The sequence below is a fragment of the Mastomys coucha genome, unplaced genomic scaffold, assembly GCF_008632895.1.
Source record: "Mastomys coucha isolate ucsf_1 unplaced genomic scaffold, UCSF_Mcou_1 pScaffold8, whole genome shotgun sequence".
Classification (NCBI taxonomy): domain Eukaryota; kingdom Metazoa; phylum Chordata; class Mammalia; order Rodentia; family Muridae; genus Mastomys; species Mastomys coucha.
Genome location: NW_022196914.1, coordinates 1,527,626 through 1,555,083, shown reverse-complemented (window position 1 = coordinate 1,555,083; position 27,458 = coordinate 1,527,626). Strand labels below are relative to the sequence as shown.

The window sequence follows — 27,458 nt, the reverse complement described above, 5'->3', positions numbered from 1 at the left end:
AACTTTGCTTTTTAGCAGAATGTCAAAAATGGTCTTTTGTAGAATAACGCCTAGCATAGTTTTGATACGTAAATTATAACCTTGGAGACAAGAGGCAGGTTAAAGTATATCATGTGACAATATTTGGTTGTGGGTAGTGATTCAAAGTCTGATAGCAATATTAAAGATGACATGTAAAAGATAACAGTAGCCCTCTTCTTACCAGTAGTGTAATGTGCGGGTTATACCACTTTTTGGTGTCTGCATCTGCTTGGACATACATTTCTCAAGAGAAAGGGCTAATCAAAGCCATATGGCAGGGCTGGTGAGATGGCTCAGCAGGTAAGAGCACTGACTACTCTTCCAAAGGTCCTGAGTTCAAATCCCAGCAACCACATGGTGGCTCACAACCATCCGTAATGAGATCTGACGCCCTCTTCTGGTGTGTCTGAAGACAGCTACAGTGTACTCACATAAAATAAATAAATAAATCTTTCTTTTTCTTTTTCTTTTTCTTTTTTTAAAGCCATGTGGTTGTCACTAATCCAATAACAGGCCATCTCCAAAGCAGATTTATGAATTTCCTACCAATGGAAACCCCCTGGAAGACTATGGAGTGTAAGAAATATACTTGAATATTCTTATCCTAGGTGCCGTGTCTGCTTTTAAGAAGATGCAAGTTTGTGAGTTCATAGGACAAAGACAGGAGTTAGTTTTAGAAAAAGCCTAGCAGTTTATTTCTTGATGGTTTACAGTGGGATGCTGATTTCTTTACACCTTCTCAGGAGGGTCTGTAAGGTAGCTTCAGCAGCTCTCTGGACACTGATACAGGGGTCCTGCCGAAGTGCCTGGAGTCCTGAGATGGAGACAGAGAGATGAATAAGGAGGGTCAGTGCCTAGTAGGAAAAGCCATAGCCAAGGCCTGGTGTGTACAGCCCTGCTGTACAGGTCAGTCCTGTGTGGTCTCAAGCCAGCACTTGCCTTCTATGCTAAAAGATGAAAAGTGATGAACGGTTGGGGATAGAGCTTGGTGATAGAATTATAAGCTTCAATCTCCAGGAGAGGGAGTAGGGTGAGGAAAAGGAAGAAGAGGAGGAGGAAGAAGAGGAAGAGGAGGGAGGAGAGGAGGTAAGAGAGGATGAAGAGGGACAGAAGGAGGAGGGAGAGGAGAAAAGGAGAGGAGGAGGAGGAGGTCATGACTGTGATCAACAAGTTTAGATAACAGGACATCATTGGGAATAATGTTAGCAAAGAGGTGGAGCTGGAGGCTGTGATCAATTCATAGAAATTCTAGGGTTTAGGCAGCTTCAGAAAATAACTGGATGCTAAAGTTCTATATTGCTGGGCTGTCCTGGAGCTTGCAACAATCAATCTCTTTTTCTCTAAGAATGAAACAAAAGTTTGTAAACAGTAGGGGGTGATACTTACGCATGGTGAGTTGTTCTCTGTCTAATAACTCCACATATTGATTGGTCAAATGGAGAATAATGGCATCTAAAGTCAACAAAAGAAAAGGTTACTGATTTCACTATCAGGGAAAAGTGGAACTGATTGTACATACTCAAAGTCTAATGAGCTGATTGGTGACTGGACAAATGATTTAAGTCCCCATATGCCTCTGAGGCTGATGTGAGGAGATATTCTATTGGGTGTTGAACAATGTGAGTGGCAAGTGTTTGCATGTCCAGTTAATTTAGAAAATTCACAATCTTGCCTTCCTGGGGTGGGGAGAATGTATTGTCAGATTTTAAACCTGTATGGGATAGGGTCTCTGAATGTGTCAAATTTATAATGTAATTAAGGCAATGATGTGCATAATCCAATAAAAAGTGGAGTTAGGAGTTAAAAAGTGTGTGAGTTAACCTACCACACCAACGGACTAGATCTGCTTACTGTGGGATGGGTTCATTAGAACAGGCTTACAGAGACCCTTAAAATTTTATAGTAGAAGAATCTTTAGAGACTCACTCATTTTACGTGTCATAGATTTGGCATGGAGGTGACACAGGGAAGTGAAACATGTTATATAGCAGAACCAAGGGCTTCTGTGTCAATGTGCTCCTCACTCAGACCATCTGTGCTCCTCACTCAGACCATCTGTGCTCCTCACTCAGACCATCTGTGCTCCTCACTCAGACCATCTGTGCTCCTCACTCAGACCATCTGTGCTCCTCACTCAGACCATCTGTGCTCCTCACTCAGACCATCTGTGCTCCTCACTCAGACCATCTGTGCTCCTCACTCAGACCATCTGTGCTCCTCACTCAGACCATCTGTGCTCCTTACTCAGACCATCTTGTTTTTCATGTGGTCATCTTGAGAACACAGAATGTGGTTCACAAGAAAGAAAGAGGCAAAGTATTTATTCTCAGTACAGGGTAGGAAACAAGACTCTGGGAAAAATAAAGACCAAAGACTTGGAGCAGTGGGTCTTGGAAGACTTAAGAGAATAACAGTCAAGTCAGGGGACAGGAGCTGTGGGTGAGTTGGAGGAGGTATACTTTTTCATTTGTGGAAAAAAAAAAAGATATCTCAAGACAGATAACACATTTCTCCCCACTGCCCCGACTGCCATCTTTTTTTTTTCCTGCCATACCAGTTTCATACCATTTCAGGAAAAGTTCAGTCAGAGTGAAGACTAAACAGAAAAGATCGGACACGTGTGTGTTGGGACCCAGAAGGGAAATTCACCTGTGAGCTTCACAGCTGCACTCCTGATCATCTCCCAGCTGCTGGTGAAGAAGGTGAATGAATGTGTATGTAGGATCCACAGAATTTCCTGGTTCTTCTTGGCCTGGAAGAAATGTGGATGATTTCACACAGCCACTGGAAAGTGACCCTTGATGACATTTTTTCATTCCATATGAATGAAATGCTAAAGGCTAGTTAACATCCATAGCCATACAATGATTGACTGAAAGTTGTCTTATGGCCATTTCAATAAAGATTTAATCAGGACAGCATTGGAGATTTAAGAACTAGTTTAACAGACTTAGTTCTAGGACCATAGAAGAACAGATGCTTATTGAACTTGAGGGAGAGGACAGTGTGTGAGAGTACTAGGGATTGCTGCCATCCCAGCAAGGCTGCCTTGGTCCTGTTGTTCTTATTTCAACAAAACACAAGAAGTATAACAGATGTGACCTGAAGAGGAGACTTCAGTCAGCTTCTTGTTAGAGACTGGTACCAATTATATGCATCCTTCTGAGGTTTGTCTAGACTCCTGTTTTGCTATTTCGGCAGCACCATCTGCTGCTGTACACTTACCAGTTTCATGCAGAATTGCCTGTAGAAGTCCCTGGCCCGTGGCAGGTCCTGTTCAAGGAGGTGGTCTAATATCCCATAGAGCTCCTGAAGGCCCAGGAAAGGGATACAGATGACCAAGACATCACGGCAAGCCTAGAAAACAGAGCTTTTGCTATCACAGTCTATAGCATCAGGGCCATCTGTCATAAGGGAATAATTGCTCATTGATACAGTAAAAGCAACAATAGAAGGCTTTGGCTTGAAAGGAAGGGAAAGGTGGAAAGAGACAACAAAATGGAATTCTGAGTGGAGGAGTAGCTTTTGGGTTCAGTTCTAAAAGGTGACTTCTGGCCTAGTTTCTGTTCAGAGAGAGAAGGCTTATTTGTGTATCTCAGCTCTAGAGAGAGAGAGAGAGGGATGATGAAGGTGTCTGCAGGCCTACTTACAGCTCCAATCTTGGGGTTAGGATCCCAGAGGTGGAGGAGAAATGAGATCATGCTCTTTTTCACTTCCTCAGCAAAAAATATCTTCCACCTTCTTCCTGTTAGGGAGGCTAAGTCCTCAAATAAGAGGATGGCGGTCAGCCTCACGTCATCTTGCTCCTGTGGTGACAAATGGATCTTCTCACAGGCTATTTCCTGCTGGCACCCCTTTGCTACCCAACCCCACCTTGCCACACTGCAAACAAAGGAAGGAAGGCTGGTATCTGAGCACTGGTGTATTCTTGTTAGTGTTTCTGTGCATTCCAAGGATTCATCATAAAAACACAGCTTAAAAAAGAAATCCTCTAGACTCAGTTTTGTTATAGAACCCAAGACTTGATTTCTGCCTTTGTGGGGAGATATGACTGCAGAATGACAAATAGGGGAGTTGGCAGCAGGAAGCCAGGGGCGATTGCCATTTGTTATATATTTTCATTACATGTCTTGGTTGCATCATTAAACCTAAAGCTGTGGGCTATCTTATCTAAGCTGCATAAGGTTCGCTGCTCTTCTTTAAGATGCCAAACGTTCTGTAAGGGGATGAAAAGCTGCTCAGGAATCCTGGTATTTAGTCTCAGGTCAAAGAAAACACTTGACTTGTAGAAAGACTACCTTATGTTTGTTCGGGTGTGGTACCTGTCAATAATAAATCTGATGGCCTATGGCTTAGGAAGGAAATATAAGGTAGGACATCCAGGAGACAGAAAGGATTCTGGGATAGCCTGAGACGAAGGAGATTCTTCTGGTAAGGTGTGATGAGACAGATGCGTGGTACCTGAGCAGAGGTAATCAGTCATGTGGCAGAATGTAGATTCAAATAAATGGGATATTTTAAATTATGATTTAGTCAGAGAACAGCCAAGCTATATAGCTAAGGCATTTGTAAATACATTTTGACTCTGAATCTTATTTCTTGGAGTTTGGGGCTGGGAGAATGAAACAAATCCTTTCCCCCCTAACCTCTACAATGCCTGGTCCTTCTCCTGTGAACATGTGAAGTCATGGAAAAAAATTTTTTTTTTTTTGGTCCAGCATAGTTGGAAATGGTTTCAAGGAGCATCATCATCATGTGCGAATACAGGAAGGAAAGCCTCCATTAGCTCATGCGTGTACTTTGCTGATGGGGTTCAAATTTACAACAAGACAAAGAAGCATAGATGAGTTTTCTGTGCAGGCCAACAGAACTAGCTTAAAAGTTAGGGAATATCTGTCAAATTCAAAGTTCTCAGTTTTCAGTTGAGGAAAATGAATCAGCACTAAGTGAACTGATTGCTCATGGTGGCAGTGTAATAAGAAGGGCACAAGAGGGGCGTGGCAAGCTATGGGGGGCGTGGCAAGCTATGGAGGGGCGTGGTACAGCCACAAGAGTGTAGCACATGGTTTCACTTCTGCCCTTCACTGAAGCATCATCGCGTTCTGACCATTACTGGAAGGCACTTGCACACTGAGGGGAAAGAGGAAAGCTGGCTGATGACAGAATTGTATGCTTAACCTATAGCGAAATACAGAGGGCAAAGTTATTACCGAGTTATGCACATTGCAGGAGGAGACACTGTTAGAGGGAAATTTGCATGTCTTTACTAACATCTAGGTTCTGTGAAATTTTAAATTCACATGTGGTGGAATTAATTCGTACTGGGAGTGAAAAATGTCTAACCTAATAACCAGCAAGTGTTTGCATATTTTTTCGTTTATCATAGCACGGTGTAACATTGCTTTGAGATTGTTAAGAAGACTTGTGACTTATGTGGGGCTCAGATTCAAGAATTCAAAATATTATTATTTCAACAAGAACCCAGGAATCTAACAGATCGGCCTGAAAGTCAGGCTTCGGTTAGTTCCTTGCTAAAGATTGACATTACCTGTGGAGTGAAAAGGGAAACTTTTTTTTTTCTTCTTCAGAAAATTCTACATCAGATAAGCATTTTGAGGATAACTTGGGAATTAAACTGATGTTGGTAAATTAAAGAAAATAGTTGGGAAAAATAGGCAGAGAGCTGTTTTCACATACCAGGTCACTCTAGAATATAAATAAAGAACAGGGTGCAAAAATATAGTGCTTGAGAATTATTGGCTTTGGGTATATAACACATATTAAAATTACAATGATAAAATTATATGTAATTAAAGCTTAAAGCTAATAAATCACCAAAGTTTCAGAAAGGAAGAGAAATGTTAAGATACTGGAGTAAGTAAATAGGGAAATGTTGTACTTGAAAGGTAGTTTTGCTTTAAATTCTTTTTGATACTTCTCAAGCCTCAACAGCAGATTTAACTCAATCAGTTTCCTATAAAATACATAATGAATAGAAAAATTAGGTTTGTGATGAACAGTGGAGGGAATATATGTTTTCAGCCTGGAGACCAGAAGATAAATAAGTAATTTAATGAAGCTTTGATGTTTATGAAGGCAACGCTAGAAAGGGGGCTAGCAGTTCTCTGGCTCCTCAGGCAACAGGACATGAGGAAAAATTTAGAGACGGTAAAAACATTAGGTTGCAGTTGTTGTGAAGCAGATATTTACATCCACAGAAGTAAATAAACAACCAAAAATAAATACTAAGATACAATTTGTAGAATAAAGAAAAGAAATGAGTGCACAGTTTGTATAGGTACAGAATACAGAAAAGAAATGAGTCCCTGTCTCCTAAGATTGCCTAGTCATCATCGTTGATCAGTTAAATAAATAACAATTTCTGAGCCCCGTGGTCCCTTCATCAGTTATCAGCCCTGCAGGTAGACTGTAAAAGTTGCCACAGGCAATATGTCATCAGTGAATATGGCTATGTTCCAATAAAACTTTATTGACAAATGCTGAATGTGAGTTGAAAAGAGTCTTTGAATTTGGGAAGTGGAATAGATCCTATTGGAGAAACTAGGAATTGTCCTGATGTCTGTATTCCCCAAAGCAAAGGAGTTACGAGCAATTTATTTGAGAGATACACCCAGGAAACAAACCTAGGGAATGAGAATCAGGTAGGGAATGGAGGAAAGAAAGGACCATTTTTGGGTGTGCTGTCCTCACAGGCAAGTGGTACTCGAACCACCTGTGAAGTGAGGACCCTGAGAAATTTGTTCAAGTTTCTTCCCAGGGCTAGCCGCCTCTATAATAATTCTAGCCTACTCTGCTTAGATCAGTTGTATTTTCTGGGCCAGGGAGCATGCTTGGATAAAGGGACATTGGGAGTCAGCAGCCTGTGTGGGAACCATTTGTGGAGGCTCTCTGGAGTGGCCACAAAGTGCTGGCGAGGGCATCCACAGCCTTCTCCAAGCACTACCAGCACTGGCCACTGTTCACTCACTTCTTCCAGGGAAGGGAGACTCCGGAATAGGCTCACTTACGTCTTCAAAGAAGGTTCTTGTTTGTAGCACTATCTCCTTGAAGTAGAAGCTGATGTCTCGTTCCGTGAGCAGCTCTAAGATCTTTTTCAGAGCTTTCAAGCTTTCACAGACGACTTCGGTGCGAGCCAGGTGATACAGGCCTCTGATGATACATTCCAACATTATCTGCTTATGCTTCCTCACCTGCGATGAAACAAAGTCTCTTGATCGATAAAATGAAGAGGGTAGCGACTCCCAGGTGGGAATGGCGGCTAAAATTGGGTTATGAGTTCATGTACTTCAACCCCAAAGCTGTTAATTAATTCACTTAATTTCCATGAAGCTACCAGATGGGTGTTGCTAGATTATTACCTTAAACTCTACTTAAACAAATCCTTTCCCCCCAAAATGCCTCTTACCTTGTGAGGAGCCCCGGATGCTGTGTTGCCCAGTCCCCGGATAGCCATTTGCCTCAGAATAGCATTGGAATCCCGGGCACTCTGGTCCATGAAATTCAGTACATCTCGAAGATTTCCATGCTTCCAAAGGATTGGCTCCTTCATAAGCTGAAACCAACAAACTCCTCCCCTTTATTTAAGGGAATCCTTTCCCTTCAGGGGATGGCTAAAGGCTTCTTAGCTATAGTTAAAGATGGCTTCTCCAATGGAGCTGAGGGGTTTGTAGCCCCTTAGGACGAACAACAACATGAACTAACTAGTACCCTCAGAGCTCCCAGGGTCTCAACCACCAACCAAGGACTGCACATAGAGGGGTCTGATTGTTCAAGCAGCATGTGTATGGTAGAGGATTGCAAAATCGATCATCAATAGGAGGAGAGGACCTCGGCCCTGTGAAGGTTCTGTGCCCCAGTGTAGGGGAATGCCAGGGCCAGAAAGTGGGAGAGGGCGGGGTGGCAGGCATGGGGATGGGGGAGGCAACAGGGGTTTGTTTTTGTTTGTTTTTTTTGTTTTTTGGAGGGGAAACTGGGAATGGAGAAATTCGCATGTAAATAAAGAAAATATCTAAAATAAAATAAAAAAAAAGATGGCTTCTTACTACTGTGGGGTGGAGGAAGAGAGCCCTTGCAAGTGAACCAGCAAATCTTGTAGAGGCTGAGCTCCAGATGTGAGCTACCCACAGGTCAAGGTAATGAAGATCAAGACTGTCTAGGTAGGGGGAATTTACTCAAGTAGCAGCAAAGACATAAGGTACCCATCTTGTTCCTCCCCTAGGTTGGCTAACTCTTATGCCAGGGAAAGGGCTAATGACATGTTGACCTTGCATTTTGTCCCCCTCACATTTAGTATCGTCTCTGAAGGGTGGTTTCCACAGAAGAGGCAGGAGATTGTTGTGAGAGGTATTTTCTTTCTCTTTCAGTGCCTGCTTGTGCACCTTTGAAATGGGTCCCTTCTCTACTAAAACTCCCCTTAAAGGGCCTCTTCCGTGGCTCCAGGTATCACTAAGCTACATGAGGAATGTAGTAAGGGACTCGAGAACATGCTCTGTTGAGTATTTTTCCTTGCCTCAGAGAAGAATGCCATGCCTGTTATGCGGTAGTTCTCAGAGGAGGAGGTGAGAGACGAGAGTAGGTGCTCCATGATATCCAGTATGATGCCATGTTGCCAGACGGCCATGCTCCTGGAAAACACAAATGTTAAAAGGGACTTAATTTCCCTCTACATCAGAAGTTCTTAACCTGTGGGTTGCAACGCCTTTGACAAACCTCTATCCCCGAAAATATTTACACTATGATTTATAATAGTATTGAAATTACAGTTATGAAGAAGCAACAAAAATGATTTTATGGTTGGGAGGGTCCCAGACAACATGAGGGACTGTATGAAAGGGTGGCTGTGCTAGGATGGTTGAGACCACTGCTCTAAATAATGGAATAGCCTGTAGTATTCACAGGTTTTTTTTCAAGCCAATACTTGCATCTCAACAGAAATATTAAATGAAAGACTACCGAGCCTTACACTTTAAGATGGGCCATCCAAATAGTGAATTTAATTTAGTTTATTTAAATTAGTTCACTTTAATAGTTTTCTCTCTCTTTCTTTCTTTCTTTCTTTCTTTCTTTCTTTCTTTCTTTCTTTCTTCCTTTGTGAGTAGTGGTAAGTTTGGAGCCAATTCAATAACAAATCACTCCCTTCTTTCCCCAAGGAGAATCTTTCTCCCTTCATGTTGACTTGATTGTTATCAATGTACTGACTGCATCTTCATTCTGTTCTTTGCTCTCTTTTGCATCCATTTTAGATCACCCACACCTTACCTGGCCAGTGCACACACGCCTATGTGATGGGTATCAGCATTGCTAAGGAGGGTCCATAAATTGTCACCTTCATCAGATTCTTTTGCAAGGCCTTCTTTCATGGCTTGGGCTTGCAGGCATTTCAGAGTTGCAGTTGAGAGTCTAGAAGAGACAGCAGAAGCCATAGAAGTAAATAAACCCGACATGAGAAGTTGTAAATTCTCAAGTTGACTCTTCCTACTTCTTGTAAGCCTCTTTCCCAACTTGTAGATTAGTGGATGTTATTCAAGACAAAAATAAGACAGTCCAGTTCTCACACTTCCATCTTGGGGGGCGGTCAAAGGAGACAACAGGGCATGTGAGCCAATAGAGCCTTGTCAACTGTCCAAGAAGAAAAACAAACAAAAGATTTAAAAAACCACTATAAATGGAAAGTGAAAAATAGTCTAGTTTATTGGATCTTTGAACTGCAAACCTGTCAGCTGCTATGATGTAGAGCAGCTGCTGTTGTCTGTGCACTCACACAATGATGCTTGCATTCAGGTATGGCCCTTTATATTGCTGTCAGTTGGTGAAGTGATGTGTATTACAGCATATGTGGAGTCTAAATGGTGTTTAAAATGTCTTTAAAAAGGTTGCATTATGATTTGACATTGGAATGAAAGCTATGCAGAAGGCCAGGGAAACAGAATGCCATGATAGAAAGGAAGAATCTGTACCCCACAATTCTCATTCAATTCAATTTATTCATATTCAAATTCAATTATTTATATTCAAATTATTTATATCCAATTATTTATACTCAATTGTATACATTCAAATTCAATACAATTTATATTCTTGATGGACACAAACCAAACATTTAAAAATATAGGAAATATAAGTCAGGCAGTAGTGCCCCACACATGGCTTTAATCCCATCACTCAGGAGGCAAAGGCATGTGCATTTCTGAGTTCGAGGCCAGCCTGGTCTAGAGAGTAAATTCCAGGACAGCCAGAGCTACACAAAAACCCTGTCTCAAAAACCAAAAAATAATGAACTCCATGTTTTTTGGTGGATTTTTGGTTTTATTTTGTCTTTTTTTTTTGTCTTTTGGTCTTATTTTTTGTTTTCATTTTCAATTTTTGGTATGAGTGTATATGTATGTGTGTGTGAGCATATGTGTGTGTGTTTGTGTGTGTAGGTTGGGAGGATCTGGGAGGAGTTGGAGGAAATGAATCATGATAAAAAAGTATTTTAAAATTTTAGATAAAATGATTTTTAAATAAAAGAAAAGAAAGCACTGATCTATGGTTTAATAGAAAGTTTTACTTTATACAGATAGATATTGCTTTTTTCAAATGCTAAAGTCTTAAGATTCGTTGGAATATTGTTTTCTTTCTCTGTAGCCGTCAATATCATAGAATTCCAGCTTTCCTACAAAGATCCCCACAAGGGTAATCGTGTTTGCCCTTTAAGGAAGAAAGCACTGCCCTTGCTTCTAATGTGACCATGCTAGGCAGATATCTTGGATATTGGCTCAGGAAAATGAACCACCGGACTGGAGTCACGGTTAAAGGATGTCAAAGCCTTGTTTGTTCCCTTCGTTCTTGTTCAGTTCGGGTTTGATACCAGGGCAGAAGGCACCGAATCTGAGTCCCACAGCCCCTCTTTGGGAGTGTGGGATCAGACCCGTGATCTTTTCCTGGTGGGCTGTTTACCTGCAGGGGTCTGGGAACTGCTGCCGTTCCCCGAGCTGCATCACACGTCGCCTTTGACTAAGGTTAGAAATCGGCATTTTCTGGCCCAGGGAGCAGCTGACCAGCTTCAGGAGGAGGGTGAACAGCTTTGGATACAAGTGAGTGATATGAGCCCCCGTTAAGATCACTTCATACATAGCGCAGGCCACCTGAGGGAACAAAGGACCTCTCATTTAAGCACTTTTCGTTCCTCGGAGGCCATTTTTTTTCCTAACTAGGTTGTTACAGAAGCTTGTACAGAAAGTTACAGACTTTCTCTCAGGGACTGTTTTCTAATTTAAGCATGTCCCTGGTAAAAACACACAAAAGGGAACATAAACTTGTCTCTAAAGGCCTCAGAGGGCTGCGTTCCTTAGAACTATCATACTAGTGTAATGACTTAGAGTAGACACACTGTAGAGTATGACATGTTTTCCAGCATAGGAAATTTTCAACAACAAACAAACAAGCAAACAAACAAAATTAACAGCAATAGTCCTGTGGATATATGGAAGACTAATTTGGAAATATTAGGGCACTTTAGAAGTGTGGTTAGTGCTCCAATACCTGGGAGCAGATGGGAACAAGCCCACAGAGTAGATGAGAGACAGAGACAAGCGTTCAACTGTCCAACTTACTGAGATTGCATCTGTCCCGGCTACATCATCTTCTAACCGGGCTTCCAGTTTCCTGATCAGGGCTCTCATGAGTTTGCTGCTGGAGGCTGGGTTTTCAGCCAATGCCTTCCACAATGTCTTTGTGTCCCTATGGTGATAAACCAGGAAGTCAACAGGTAAGGCACTACTCTCTGGATGGTGAGATTTTTCATCCGACCTACTTTAAGACAACATTATGATGATAATCACACATGCAAAGGCAGATAGATGTGTCACGGGCAGTAATGACGGTTTGGTTAACAGCCCAGCATCTTGGCCTAGAGAGGAATATAAACGTCCAAACAGATGGCAACCTCTTACATTGGTACATTCTACATGACCAGAAAAAGTAGGAATATTCACTTTCAATATTTACTTCTTATTATTATAAACATGATACATTTATTTCTATTTCAAGATGAGAACTCTTTTGCATTCAATAAAATGCTTGGGAAAATATCACTTTTGGTTCAAATATCAATGTTAAAATTGTTGTTCAGGTGGAGATGTTTTCAACCTTCGCCATCTTTCAGACAGTTCATCCTTCCTGGTGCCTTGTTAGATGGTCTTTTCTGGGAGAAGAAGGGACCAGATGCATTAAGACTCTACCTGTCAAAGGGCAGAGGCTTCTGTAGCAGGTTGTTAACAACTGCATCCATGTGAAAGCTGGCGATCTGGGAGATAGCTTCTAGCATAAACTGAAAACTTTCCTCTTTCTGTCTGAGGACAGGCATGTGATGGTAAATGGTGCTCAGAATCTCCAGAAGCTAAGAAAAAAAAAAAACATTAAGCTGTCACTTTTTCTCTCCTCATGAATGGCACAAGGAAGGCACTGTTCACACTGTTGGTGGGTGGCTGATGAATTGCCAATAACGTTAAAGGCGGTGATTGTTTGCACAACTCACTCCTCACTCAGTGTTGCTGGTGAACCGGGTATTCTTTTTGACCCTAGAGAAAGGATACACTGTGTTGGGCATTGGAATCTCCTGTTGAGGAATAGATAGAAAAAGAAAAAGAATGCAGCCCTTTTGTGACAGAAGGGAGGTGTCCAATAAAGTACTTCAGTCATCTACCCAAAGGACTGGGATCCAGGTAGTATAAGGCAAATGGTGGTCCAGAGGCAACTGGAACATTTTGGAGGAGTATGGGTCTTAAAGGGATGCAGCAATCTTACAGAGATGGTAGAGCAGGACATTCTGGTCAGAAAGGACACAGTATAAATGTAAAAGTGAGAAGCATGAGGAGAGGGGTCAAAGGGCATGGCCTCATGGAAGAGATGAAGCTAGCTCCAGAGGGTGAGGAAGGCAGCCACTTTTCTGAATTTGGATGCTGACCAGTGACAGTGTGGAATGCTTTAATATATATTCAGATTTTCAATATGGGCAAGGGTATGTAACTCTGCAAAAGTACTCTGCCTCTACTAGAACCTTCCCTTTCTTGCTTTGTATAGATATTTAAATTAAATTTTATTATTAGCATATTGTTTTTTATCATAAGCAGAATATTTTCTCAATTATTCAAAAAGTATTACAAGTATCTCTTACTACAATTATCTTAAAGTCCCAGTTCAGTGATAATTGGGGAGGGTTTAATACTCTTTTCAAAATCTTCACTACATTCTGGCAACCAATCACCTTATGCCAATCACACTCAAACAAACTATCTTATATTTATCAACCATAATTTTCCCACATTTAGCCTCATGCCTAACACATAGTTTGCTGTGTGTGTGTTTTTTTTTTAAACTTACTGGAAAGTATGTAGGACAGGAATAATTTCTAATAACCCTACTCAGAGCTGTGTTGTTGAGAATTTTGACAAAGGGATATGTGAATAAGATACTCCCATTCAGTTCTGTTTCCTTGCTTGCTTCTTAATCTTGGAGTAGTGTGTGTTCTGTCTTTGACATGAGGAGTCAGGGTAGAGCTTTTCCATTTGGAGCACTTAACAGAGATTCCTGCACTTAACTTGTGTTCTTTCTGCTTACATTCCCAGCTGCGACACAGGACTGAGCACTCTCGCCAACTCTCTGTCAACCTCCTTACCAGATAACACACTCTTATGGGATGTGAAAGAGCAATATGAAGGACAGCAGTGGATGGAGACCCTACCAGGGCTTGGTGGCCATCTGAGAAGCACCCACCTACCCATTCTCAACCCTGTGAATCTGCTAATCCCATTTCCAAAGGCTAGAGCTCTTTCCTTTTCCCAGAAAGAGTAGGGATCATTTGAGTGTGTGTGTGTGTGTGTGTGTGTGTGTGTGTGAAGTTCACAATGATGACCTTGAACTTCTGAATCTTCTGCCTTCATCCCCCAAGTGCTATTGTGTTTTGAAAGTTGTAATCAGAGAGTTAGCTAGGCCACCCAACCTTGTTAACATATAGGCTGGAACACTGCTGAGGCCCTGAAGCTCCTACCTGCTGCCTAGTAGATTTTAATGATTAGAGGAGGAGCAGAATGGAAATGTAACTTGGCATTTCAGAGGTGCTACAATCTTGCTCTGTTATACAGCTGATTGTCAGTTCACCTGATCTTCCAGCAAAGCGCCATGCTCCTTCAGGGCAGATATCATCCATATGCCACAAGCCTTTGTGCACATGGGGTTGAGAGTTTCCAGGCCATCTAGTGTTTCCTCCAAGAACGCCTGAATTTCTTCACTGGGGATGAATTTGCAGACAATCTGAGGATATAGCCACAAATGCATTATCACATACCTTACCCTACATACCTAAACCTGTGGCTGGGGTATGTTTTAGGATAACAGAAAACCACTGTGCTTTTCAAATGGTTAGCCTATGACTGAAACCACAGAGACCAGAGAAAAGAAGACCCCATCTGACCTTTTGTCTCTAAGCAAACTCTACTGGGGTGACCTCTTTTGTCATTTATATTTATTGACTCTCAAACCTGCTGTGGCAATTTCTTCTCCAAACCCAAAGTTATAGCATATCACAGAAGGGAAAACAGTGGAATGAGTATATAGGTATGTATGTATGTACACATATACACATATATCTTCATACACATCTTACATATTATAGAAATATGTTTCAAGTGCAGGAGAAGTACATATACTGTGAACCATGATGAATAACCAAGTGGCTGGCAGTAATCCACTATTATTCATTATTCAGTCAATAAGGTCAAGGAAGTAAAAACTGCAATTTTGGTCTCTAGGAATGAGAAGTTCAGAATGTTTGATTGATGGCGGTGTGTGGATGTGAATGTCTATGTCTGAATATAAAGCTAAGGACTGAGGGTAGGCAGTCAGGTGGAAGTTGGCAGGTTAAATGAGTTCCCAGGGACATCATCTTGGGCTTTTAACTATCGTGAGTTGGGTGTACTTATTGACATGAGAACATTCCTACACACAACCATATCCCCTCATTGTTAAGTGGTCTAATGATGTTTCGTTGAGAAGACAATGAACTATTTTGTGTGTGTGTGTGTGTGTGTGTGTGTGTGTGTGTGTGTGAATAGTTGCTCACAAAGGCCAGTTTGTGAGTTGTACAGTTCCAAGAGAAACTGTGCAGGCTTCTGTGATATGCCATTAGCTAACATATCTTCCCCATCCCCATAAGTTTTTCCTTCTCTCTGCTGCTGCCAGCACCTTGATCCAAGTTATCTCCCCTGACAGCTGGATTCTTGTAGTTTCCTTCAGATTGTCTTTGGTAATTTTGCTCTTATTTTCCCCCATACGCCACTCTCCCAATAGCAACTACTGGCCTTTCAGATTGTTCAGACGGACACAACAAATGCATCCTGTCAGGATACTTTCCTCCACTCTGTGAACATGCTGTCATGCCTTGTTGACTTTACTGGAGTTTCTTTCCCTCCAGATGCTTATCTCTAACCTATTTCTTACCCCTTCCTGATTTCCACTTGTTCAATTATTATTACTTGATGTTTTATTTAGTTTATCAGACTTTCTTGACTAGGATACAATGTAACTTTGGTTTCTCTTTTATTAGAGCCTAGAGTTGATCATGACACATGCTGTGTGTTCAGGAGAATGTAAGTAAACAAAGGCAGGATTGAATAAAAAACAGAATTGATCCATCAGTCCTCACAATAACTAGGAAAGAAGTTGTAATCTTTCATTGCCAGAAGAAGACGAAAGTACTTTAGGCAGTGTATAGAGGGTGCAACTGGTCAACTGGAAGACACTTTCTGTCCCTTTTACTCTACAGCCTCCTCTTTTGGAGGCCACTTGCTTCAGAATGCTTCCCATATGGCCTCGTTAATCATAGCCGAGGGCTTGGAATATGTCCTCAAAGTTAGTAAGCTTAGTCATGGACAGAACAGAAGGTCTCTCTGAAAGGCTCGTTTGGACATCTAAATCATTGCCTTGCTGTCTTCATAACGGGGAGGCCATAGCTTACTCATTTGGAAAGTTAAGACAGAAATAGCTTTGCTTATGGGGCCAGTCTTTCCCAGTCATTACCTTAGCTATTTTGGACGATATCTTGATCTGGACCTGTTCATCCTCAGAGTCTAGCCCTTCCTGCAAGCCTTGTAGTCTGTCCACCTCCTGGCAAATGCCTATAGTTAGCAAAGAGGGAAAGACAGGGTTTTAAAAATCCAAATGGGGTTGAAAAGTCTGGCTGTCTTTTGATGTGATAGTAATTTAACTCTTGGATGCTTTTTTACTCAACATGGAAAAGACTGCCTGAAGGGCTAGTAACCATAAAAAAGTTTCTACAGGTAGCTCTATGCTAAATACTCTGCACTCAGTGATCTCAATTTCTACCCATAGAGGTTATCTGAGGTATGTTCTCTGCTCCTGTTTCTGTTTTTGTAGGTGAAACAGCTCTGGCAGAGAGGCCTTTGCCTGAGGTCACACAGTTACTAAAGATAGGACCTCCTGATTTTAATCCATGTTTGTCTGCCACCAATTAGTAACTGCTATTACTATTATTCTTTTTGAAGTTTCATTCTGTGGTGAAGTACCTTGAGGAAAATTAGAGAAAAGCAATTTTAATATAAAATCCATCAGTTGCTGCATAATTCATTATTGGTAAGAGTTTATTAATAGACCTGAAGAGTAATGACTTCTTGTCATGTGAATGCATATTAACTGTAGAAACTGAACTTTGGGCCATTTTGTGGGAGGCAGTCTAGCCTAGTGGAACAGATATGGACATAGAATCAGATGTAGCATAGCCATGGTGGCACACACCCTTAGTCACATCATCCAAGAAACACTGTAAGTTAGAGGCCAGTCTGATCTCCAAAGTGAGTAAGTTACAAGCCAGGCAAGGCTACAATGTGGTGAGACCCCATTCATTTTTTATTATGTTTTCTCTGCTTTCCCTTTTTATTAAAAATACTAAATAATCAAATATACTTAGCCATAAAGTCGTACTTCATTACTTTTAGTAGTGTAAGTACTGATCTATTTCTTAATATCTAATTTCCTGTTTTAAAATGTATTGAGTATTTACTGCTACTTAATTGTTACACAAGTTACTTGTACCTGGCTGATGTTTAATAGTACACATACTTTTTTCCTGCCTCTACGTTGCTCATTTGAGCAAACAAAGCATAATGGTGAGGTTGTTAATTAATTAGGAAAGATAGAGCTGTCTGAATTTGAACCTGTGCCTGTCTGACATGACTGTCTAGCTACCTTGCTTGCTTCCGATTTTTCTTTCCTTGTGTGTGTGTATCTGTGTGTCTGTGAGTATGTGTGTGTCTGTGTGTGTTTATCTGTGAGTGTGTGTCTGTGTGTGTTATGAGGTGTCTATGTGTGTATGAGGTGTGTGTATCTGTGAAAGTGTATGTCTGTCTCTGTGTGTATATGAGTGCCTGTGTGTCTATGTCTCTGTGTGCATATGAGTGTCTGTGTGTCTACGTCTCTGTGTGTATGAGAGTGTATGAGTGTGTCTGTGGGTCTGTGAGTGTGTGTCTGTGTGTGTTATAAGGTATCTGTGTGTGTCCGAGTATGTTTCTGAGTGTGTGTATCTGTGTCTGTGTGTGTCTGTGTCTGTGTGTGTCTGTGTCTGTGTGTGTCTGTGTCTGTGTGTGACTGTGTCTGTATGTGTCTGTGTCTGTGTGTATCTGTGTCTGTATGTCTATGAGTACGTGTGTATCTGTGAATGTGTGTATCTGCATCTGTGTGCGTATGAGTGTGTCTCTGTGAGTGTCTCTGTGTGTGTGTATACCACAGTGCCAGGTGTCTTCTCTCACACTCATTGCTTTCTTCCTCTCTCTGAACCTAGAGCTGAACACCACAGCCCAAAAGCTCCAGAGACCCTGCTGTCTCTTCCCTATGCACTGCTGAGTTTCAGGTGTATGTGACCATGCTCAGCTTTTTGTGCGGGCATTGGGGATTTGAACTCCGGTTCTCATTCTTGTACAGTAAGTGCTCTTACCCACTGAGCCAGTTCCCAGGCCTTCCATGTAGTGTCTGAGGCTATGCTTGATCTCTGTGGAGCTATCTCTTACAATGCAGAGTTGCTATTGGTGATGCGTACACTCAATTAACTTTAACTAGAGGTCACAGTTGAGAACAAGTTTTAAAATTCTTTTAAAAAGAATCCCCCCCCCCTTTAAATGTTCATGGTTGTTTTTGCTGCCTGATGTCAATGCACCACATGTGTGCCTGGTTCCATGGACACCAGAAGAAGACATTGGGTCCCCTAGAACTGGAGTTACAGATGGTTTGCCCTATCATGTGAATGCTGGCAATTGAACTGAGGTCATCTGGAAGAGCAATGAATACTCTTAACTGCAGAGCCCCAAATTCTTCTTTTGAAGTACAGGCAGCTATTCACATATAACTGAAATGCGGAGGGGAGGGAACTTTTTGCCTCTAATCTGGAAACAAAACAAGACATCCACAGAATGCTCTCTTAGGGAACTCTGAAAAGATTATGCAGCACCATAATAATTGTGTAATTTTCTCTTGGAAAAAATATGTGATGTAGAGATACTGCTAATATGTTCAACTTCTCTGTGATTTAAACCAGAGAGATTCAAAACATTTTGACCTACTTTAAGAAATCATTCAACCTCTCTCTCTCTCTCTCTCTCTCTCTCTCTCTCTCTCTCTCTCTCTCTCCTCTCTTTCCGCTACTGCCCCCTCTCTTCCTCTCACTTAAACCTCTTACACATGGGGGAAGAAAAAGAAATCATTATTAAAAAAAAAAAAGGACTCTCAGGATACCAACCAAACATGGCATAACAAGATGCAAAAAACCTAGGCACTAAAACATCACTGCTGCATGCGGTAACCTAGGAGGAGGAAAAGGGTTCCAAGTTGGGGGGAGGGGTGGCACTGGGAGGAGCGAAGGGAGTGGAAAGTTGAGTAGAGATGCAATGTATAAGAGAAAAAAAACCCAACATGGAAGCTGTTCATCTATATTCAAAAAGGAAATCATTGTAATGCCTTTTTAAAAATTATTTTTTAATTTTTTGAAAAGCTGGGTGTGGCAATACACATCTTTAATTCCAGCACTCAGGAGGAAGAGAGAGGTAGGTAGACCTCTGTGAGTTCCAGGTCAGCTTGGTTTACATAGTGAGCTCCAGGTCAGCCAAGGCAGCATGGGGAAAAAAATAATAATCCCAGTGTGGTGGTGTACACCTTTAGTTCCAGCACTTGGGAGTTAGAGGCAGGTGGATCTTGTGTGTTCTCTACCTTCCCCTCACCTTTTGCACAGAGCAGACCAATGGTGGAGCTGGTAGCTGCCTGACGGATGGTGGGCAGGGTGTCACAGGAGTGTGGAGCCAGGAGTCCAAGAAGTGACCCGATTCTGAAGTTCTGCGGTGCCTGGAGAATAAAGGAGACACCCATGTGAAGGGGTGGCTTAATGGTACAACATGGTTAATAAGTCCATTCTTTTCCCTCTGCAGGCTCTTGAGATGAAATTCAATTGTGAACACCTAAAAGGTACCTGATTTCTTATGGACCGTGGAAGACTGAGTGAGCGGTTGCACAAAGTAGCCACAGCGCTTGCTCAGCTCTGGAGTTGTGAGACACCACCCAGGTTGCCATACCCCTTCACTTGGGACCTGAGATCCACCAGACAAAGTCTCAGACGTCACCACGGTTCACTAGCAACACCCTCTCTGCTTAAGGGAGTACTTGCCTCAATATCTTTCGTTAGGACTTTCGAGGTGACTTGGAACGCTCTTTCTCTCTCCCACTCTTTCTGGGAAACAAGCCACATCCGGAGAAGCTGTTGGGCAAAGAAGGAATGTCTTTGCTTAGTATTCTGCATTTGAATTTGATTTTTCTTTCCTTCTCCTGCAATTTCCACCTTTCTCTGCTTCTTCTATAATTGGGTGGGGTAAATGGACCATGCTGGGTGGGGGAGACTCATTACTGTGTCTAACCTGCAGACAGGTCGGGGAGTTGGGCAGCCAGTGTGAGTGGTGCCCCCACTCACGTTAAACATTTCTTCACAGTTCCGGGCATCAGTGTCATCCCATATCATGGCCTTCAGAAGTTTCCCTAAGGCATCCATAGACCGTTCGTAGAGAAACTGAAATCAAGTGTGACTGTTAGTCTCAGGCTGCAGTGGAAAATATCCCCCACGGGAGCTTTTTCTTTCTTCTCAGGCACCAGTCACGTACCTTAATGCGTTCCTTGTCCTTGTCCGTTTCGCCCTCACTTTTGAGTTTTTCCAGAGGTGGAAGGGGCAACAGCCTCCGAATATTCTCTTCCAGAATATTCAGATGGTCGTTCAGTGAGAGTGGGGGTTTCAGTTTGCTGAAATGAGAACCACGTGGAACAAAGGACAGAATTACAAGCAAACTTCCAGGAGAGTGTCAAAGGTGACAAATATGTCACACTTTCTGAAATATGTTTGAGAATAATATTGAGGGAGGTGGCAATAGTAAGACAGGTAAAGGGGATCCATTGCTCTTTGGGGTATTGGAAAGATGTTAAGCACTATTAAAGCACTGTTAATATCTGTTAAAATCACTATTGATAAATTCTGTGAGCATTCCCTGTAAAATGTAAAGGGCATTTCCGGTTTAAAAGAAGAAGAAGAAAAGATCCCCTTCCTTCCTCCCACTCCCCTCCTCCCTTCCTTGCACCCAAACATTTACTATACAGTTATTAGAACAAAACTTGCCATGTCTTGGGAAAATGCAAATGTTAGCTCAACATAAAGAGCTCATTCATTAATATTTGGAAATATGTAAATCAAGACAATAAGGTACACGTCTGAGTTTCCAAACTAGGAACATAAATTGAAAATGAAGATGCTGTTAGAAGAATGCCAGAAAGGTACTTAGAGAGGACTGTGAATCATGCTGAGCTGGGAGGACTACCATCTTTTCATTGCCATTGTCTGACTATTTTCTTAACATAAGCATGCTAGTGTAAAACTCGTGTACAGTGAACTGCATCTACTCGAGATCTTCACTTTAATGGATTCTGATGTGCACACACAAGTAGAAGCAGCGCCATGACTGACACATAACATTTCTAGCATCCCCTGGTTTTCTTTCTCCCAGTTTTCAGGCTATCTTTTTCTCCTCGTTGGCCCCATACAATCAATAGATTTTTTTTTTGTGGGTGTGATTAGAAAATAGTCTAATTCTATACAAACTGGGTGTTGCTGTTGGCCATTGGAGTTGTTAATGTGAAATTTTAAGAATTTTGAATGAGAGATAATATAGATTAAAAAATACTGAACACATGATGAAATGATAGTATATTGGATATATTGGATATATTAAAATGAAACATGCAAGCAAACACATTATTAAGAATCCTTTTTTTTTTTTAATAGCTGGGCAGACTAAACCAAGGCTTTCACATGCTCTATAAACACTCTCTCAGTGTAATCAATGTACTAATTCTACCCAGCTCTTACTGATTTGAAAACTTGTTGCAATGCCACAGTAACCAAAATAGTGCGGTGGAAGTATATAGGGAGACTCATGGACTCCTGGGACAAAATAGAGAACCTAGAAGTAAACCCTCAAATAATATGATTGATTGATTTTTGATGAGGATGCCAAGGCCATTCAGCATGTGGAAAGAAGGATAATCTTTTATTTTCTTTGGATACATTTATGGTGTGCATTTTAGAACCATATTACATGATGTATCAATTATGTTATTTATTTATACTTATATATCATAATTGTATTAATTTTATTATATACATATCATAGAGCAACTAACTTATGTAGTAGGTCATATAGCCTCCTCCCTTCCCACTGTGGGAAGATCTGCTGTAATTTACTCACACAGCTGACATCTTGCATTAGCATGCCATTTAGAAGCATGGCTGCTAATGCTGTACATTGTCTTCAGACTTATTCATCATACAGAATTCTACTCTATATTCTTTGATTGACATTTTCTTATTCTCCTTGGCTCTGCATTTAGAAGCCATTGTTTAATTGTCCATTTCTTTTGTAGTGGACTTTTTATTTCGATTTTTCCATATAAGAGACAAACAATAGCAATTTTTCTTTCCATGTCTGGATTAGTTTATTTGGTAGAATGTCCTCTAAGTGAACCCATGTTGTGATAAAGGACAAGGTATTCTAATTTTTAAGGTCAAGTAATGTTCTATTATGTATATGTTCCTTACAGCCTTTTATATCCTTGTCTTTTTATGGACACTTAGGCTGCTTTCTTACTATTGCTTTTATGAGAGACCCCACAATGAACACTGGTGTTAGATGTTTTACAAGATGTTTCATGTTCCTTGTGTATCCGCCTTCAATAGGGACTGAAGGGTTGTATGGTAATTCTGTTTTAAATTTCTGTCAAAACTTCCATACTGTTTCCCACAAAGTACCACCATCCATGCCCAAAGAAACTGTATAGCATTCTCTTTTCTTCTATCCCCACCACTTGTTTCTTTTGAGGTAACAGCAATTTAAAAGGTTTTGATTTTCATTTCCTTGATGATTACAGGTCTTAAGTATCTTTATATACAACTGTTATACAAACAAATAAGTTAATAAAGTGTCATCTTTGATGTATCAATAATAACATGGGAATTCATAACAGGAAGTGAGAAAAATCAGCATAAAGGGTCTTATGCAAGCAGGATCTCAGGTCTGCGAAGAAAGTGAGGACCAGAGATAAGGCTGCAAGTGATGTTGACAAATACATCAACAAGGGCATTATAGGTGAGATTTCTTATTTTTAACTTTTCTCTACTTTTCAAATTTTAACAGTCAAGAATGTAATTCCTTAACTGCAGTGGGGAATATGACTCTAAAAACATGCACAGGTGCTAAGGTGGGCAGAGACAATAGAGTAGTGTTCTGTGAGCAGAGAAAGGGTCCTATTGGCCAGCCAGTAGAGCAGAAACTGTAAGTTCAGTGAGAGATGTGGTTTAAAAATGGGCTTGAGAGCAACTGAGGAAGACTCTCCATGTCCACCTCTGGCACATGCACATACATAGGCATGTGTGCACATAAGACACACATACTTGCACTAAGAACAACAAAGATTTCTTCTACCTTAGGTATCTGATGGCAATTAAGACTTTCCACCGAACAGGACTGGCTAAGGTATTCAGGGGTTCATCCTTTATCAAGTTCTGTAACACATACACACACACAGAGACAATGAGGCAAAATATTTAAAAAAGGCCTTGGTCTTTGCCTTGAATCAGAAGGATGCAAGACATATGTTTCATGGTGGTGATGATGAATGACATCGCTTTTACATGGAACACTTGGGGACCCCCTTTCTTCCTTCTTGAGCACGTACCAGCATGAAACCGATCAACATCTCCTTGTAGGTGAACTGGAACTTTTGGTCCTCAGCATCTTGGATAGCAATGCCAACCTCAGTGATGCTTCTTGTGAAACTCATTTGTAGATCCATGTCCTGAAGCAAATGAGTCCCAGTAAAAGTCAAGGTCTTAGGCACCAGGCCTGGGTCTACAAACATGTGACCCATGGGTGACATATTTGCTCCCTTTTCCATCTCCACTCTTCACCTAGGGTCTGAATGGCAGGAAAGTTAGGATATGAAGGTCAATCTCTTCCCACTTACATTGGAGTTTCTCTATAGTGGTGTTGTTCAAACTGTTTTTTTTTTTTCTAACCATAAACCACAGAAGGAAATGAAATAATTAAGACTTACTTGCACAAACAAAATCTAGGAGACACTGAAATAAATATTTAGTAATACTATTGTTATATGCACTGTATTGTTAAGCATTTTGCTGTTTATGACTAATTTGATATAGTGGTCCCCTTGCGGGGGTTGGGGTGTATTCCCAACCTACAGTTTGTAAGTGCTACAATGGTTTCTAATTCTAAACTATCTGGAGCCTCAATAGTTCTTAAATTAGAGTTAGGGGGTGTGGCTTCAGATTGGGTTAGTGAATTGCATGTTCAGATCTTCTCAAAGAATCAGATCAAGAGGTCATCTACATGCTTCCCAAGGAGAAGTGTGCTCAATGCATGTATATATTTTTTCTTTCTGCCTCTTTTTATATGTATGTCTATCTATCTATCTATCTATCTATCTATCTATCTATCTATCTATCTATCTATCAACTTTGTCTCCTACCTTATTTATGACAGACACGCCCAGAACCTGAAAAATTAAGGACAAAAGCAGATATGGAGTTAGCAACAATCACAGACACTTCCAAGCCCCAAGGACACAGCCCTTATGCTGAAGCACAGCCTTAAAAGGAGTCTTGTCTCACGGATAGGCACAGTGGGAACAGCAACAGCGAGAAGGGTAGAGATGAGTTTCAGGCTCAAAAGTCTCCACATTTGGCAGGAAGAAAGGTAATAATGTTCCTAGAGTAAATTGTGGGCAAAGCTAAAAAATGGAAAGCCACAGGGTGGCTGACTGTAGAACTGCATGAACAGTCAGACCTGTAGTTAACCTTGTGCTGAGGAGTCTAAATCTGTTCTGGTGGGATTGATGCATTAGGGATACTTTTAGCATATGCCATTTTCTGTTGCTTTATGTGGGAGATTGGAAAGGTTACACGTTGACCCAGGCTCTGTTAGAATATGCAGGGCGCAAACATGCACACAGTTGCCAGTGAGCTCATTTACAGTGTGCTGTGAGCCTTTCTGTCTGAATCTTGTGTTGCAACGTCCACTGGCCTTCAGAAAACTATCCCTCCATCATTTCATAACTAGCATTACTACTGAATTAGGATATTTCAAGGTAGAATGTAATTTAAAAAAGTGTATTCTCTAATTTTAATCAATTAATTGTATTTTGTGTTTTAAATTTTATTACTTTCTTGAGAAACGGTCTTGTTATGTAGCCCAGGATGATCTCAATTTCTCCTGTTTTTTTTTCCTCTAGCATAAAAAGAACTGCATTTTATTGTGATATTTTGATGTATGTAAATTATTATACTTTATTCTAACTCCCTTCCCCACTACCTCCCCCACCCCTTCTCATTGTCTCTAACTGGTTCTCTCTTCTGCTTTCACAATGCATATATTCTATTACTTGTTGAGCATGCTTCATCTTGCCTTTAAACATATGCTTCTTTTTAATCGTAATTCCCTTTTACTTTTATGACTATATGTATACAAATAAACTCAAACATATAATATATACATATAATATGTATATGTATATATACATACACACATGTATATATGTATTTATATATATAAAATGCTAAAAAATGCAACATTTGTTTTCCTGGCTTATTTTGCTTAACAATAGTTTCTAATTTCATCCTTTTTCCCTAAAAATATAGCAATTTCATGCTTTGTTTCTGTTGAACAAAATTCCATTGCATACATACATCACATTTCTCTTTAGTCTGTTGACGGACATGTGTACTGATTCCACATTTTGGTTATTATGACTAGAGCTTTAATAAACACAAATGTACAGATATCATTTTAGTGCATACTCAGGGGCTCTAGAGATGGGTCATATAGTAGTTACAATTTTAGTTTTGTGAGGAACCTCTGTATTATATTTCCATAGTGGTGACACCAGTAGACATGTCTACTGGAAGTTCCTAGGTTTTTCTCTTTCTCCACATCCTCGCTATCATTTGCTGTTATTGATTTTCTAGACAAGAGCCATTTGGGGCGGGGGAATGAGATAGAACCTTAAAGTAGTTTTAACATGAATGTTTTCTCTGTGACTAAGAAGCCCAGCCATTTGTGTGAGAACTGTCTGTTCAATTCCAATGTATTGATTGATTTGATGACTTGTTCCATTAATATTTGACCTTTGAGTGCTCTGTAGAGTTTATCTATTAACTCCTTATCAGATATATAGTTGGCAAACAATTTGTACTATTCTGTGGGCTATTCCCCATGCAGGTGATGGCTTCCTTTCCTATGCTGGAGTTTCACAATATTGCAACAATTTCACTGTCAGTTCTTGGGTTTATTTTCTGTATTTTGATGTCCTTTTAAATAAAGTCTCTGCCTCTCTCTATGCCTTCACTTTGTTGAATTACTTCTCAAGAAGTCTCATAGTTTCATGTTGTATATTAAAGTCTTTGATTTTGAAATTGTGTGTGTGTGTGTGCAGGGTAAGAGATTTAGATTTATTTCCATTATGTCACATGTAGATATCCAGTTTTATAAGCACTGTTTATGGAAGAGACTTTCCCATCAACAATTATTGCTTTTGAAAAATTTGTCAAAGACTAGATGGCATCTGCTATGAGAAATTTCCCCTCAGTTCAACTTTCTTTTCCATTGGCCTATGTGCCTGTTTTGAGCCAGCACCATACTGTTTGTGTTACTATGGCTCTTTAGTATAATTTGAGATCACCTATTGTGACTCAGGAGACTTTAGGTATTTGGGTTTCTCTTGGTTGCATATTAATTTTAGGATGTTGTCTTAGTCAAGGTTCTATTGCTGTGAACAGACACCATGACCTCTTATAAAGGCAAACATTTAACTGGGGTTGCCTTACAAATAAGAGATTTAGTACATTGTCATAATGGAGGGAAGCATGAAATCAGGCAGGGAAACATGGTGCTGAGAGTAGCTAAGAATTCTACATCAGGATCTGCAGGCAGCAGGACAAAAGAGTAACACTGGCCTGGCTTGAGCATTTGAAACCTCAAAGCCCACCACACAGTGAAATATTTCATTCAACAAGGCCATGGGTCTTAATACTGACATTCCCTATGAGCCTATGGGGACCATTTTCATTCAATTCATCACAGACGGATTTTCTATTGTTATGAAAAATAAGATTGAATTTTGAATCGAGATGCTTTTAAATCTATGGGTCAACTCCTATAATATAGACATTTTTGCAATATGAATTATGCCAATTAATGAGCATGTCATGTCTTTCCATTTTCTCTGTCTTCTAAAATTCCTGCAGTGTCTTAAAGCTTTCACTATAGAAGTCATTTACATCCTTGATTATGGTTATTTTTGAATATTTTTTTCCTTGTGAAGTGATAGCAAATGGGATTTTTTTTTCTTGATTTCATTCTTGACAAGTTTGTTATTGGTATATAGAAAAGCTAATGATCATTGTATGCTGATTTTGTGTTTTGATACTTGGTTGAAATTGTTTATCAGACCTAAGAATTTTTTGGTGGAATTTTAGGGCCTTTAAGTATCAGGTCATGTTGTCTGATGAATATTCTGAATAGGAATATTTGTTTTCTTCCTTTCCTGTTTTCATCTCTTTTATTTCTCTCTCATCTTACTGCTTTAGCTAAGGTTCTGTGTACTATATTAAGAGCAGAGTGAACACCCTTGTCTTATTCTTGATTTTCAAGGGAATGCTTTCAGGTTTTTCTCATTTAGTACAATGCTGACTACAACTTTACCAGGTATAGCCTTTATAGTGTAGAGATGTATTATTTTGATTCCTGATTTCTTTAAGATTTGGAAATCAG

At 40.5% G+C, this 27,458-nt stretch overlaps 1 protein-coding gene across 4 annotated transcripts in view; it reads right to left on the bottom strand.

Moving 5' to 3' along the window:
- Positions 1–688: 688 nt before the first annotated feature.
- Positions 689–27,458, bottom strand: part of Mroh2b (maestro heat like repeat family member 2B) — a 64,032-nt gene continuing 37,262 nt past the window's right edge. For 3 of the 4 annotated variants that reach the window (XM_031360304.1, XM_031360303.1, XM_031360305.1), the window contains 21 exons: positions 24,160–24,186; positions 23,350–23,469; positions 23,097–23,176; positions 20,232–20,367; positions 20,045–20,140; positions 19,745–19,834; positions 19,305–19,425; positions 16,099–16,196; positions 14,182–14,334; positions 12,264–12,421; positions 11,637–11,763; positions 10,981–11,168; positions 9,301–9,441; positions 8,552–8,666; positions 7,448–7,594; positions 7,050–7,232; positions 3,672–3,827; positions 3,247–3,378; positions 2,671–2,773; positions 1,408–1,473; positions 689–835 (listed from right to left, as the gene is read on the bottom strand). In XM_031360304.1, coding sequence (XP_031216164.1) covers positions 729–835; positions 1,408–1,473; positions 2,671–2,773; positions 3,247–3,378; positions 3,672–3,827; positions 7,050–7,232; positions 7,448–7,594; positions 8,552–8,666; positions 9,301–9,441; positions 10,981–11,168; positions 11,637–11,763; positions 12,264–12,421; positions 14,182–14,334; positions 16,099–16,196; positions 19,305–19,425; positions 19,745–19,834; positions 20,045–20,140; positions 20,232–20,367; positions 23,097–23,176; positions 23,350–23,469; positions 24,160–24,186 — 2,544 coding nt within the window. In that variant the 3' untranslated portion in view covers positions 689–728. The remainder of the gene's footprint in view (positions 836–1,407; positions 1,474–2,670; positions 2,774–3,246; positions 3,379–3,671; positions 3,828–7,049; positions 7,233–7,447; positions 7,595–8,551; positions 8,667–9,300; positions 9,442–10,980; positions 11,169–11,636; positions 11,764–12,263; positions 12,422–14,181; positions 14,335–16,098; positions 16,197–19,304; positions 19,426–19,744; positions 19,835–20,044; positions 20,141–20,231; positions 20,368–23,096; positions 23,177–23,349; positions 23,470–24,159; positions 24,187–27,458) is intronic. The other variant, XM_031360302.1, reaches the window with a different exon arrangement.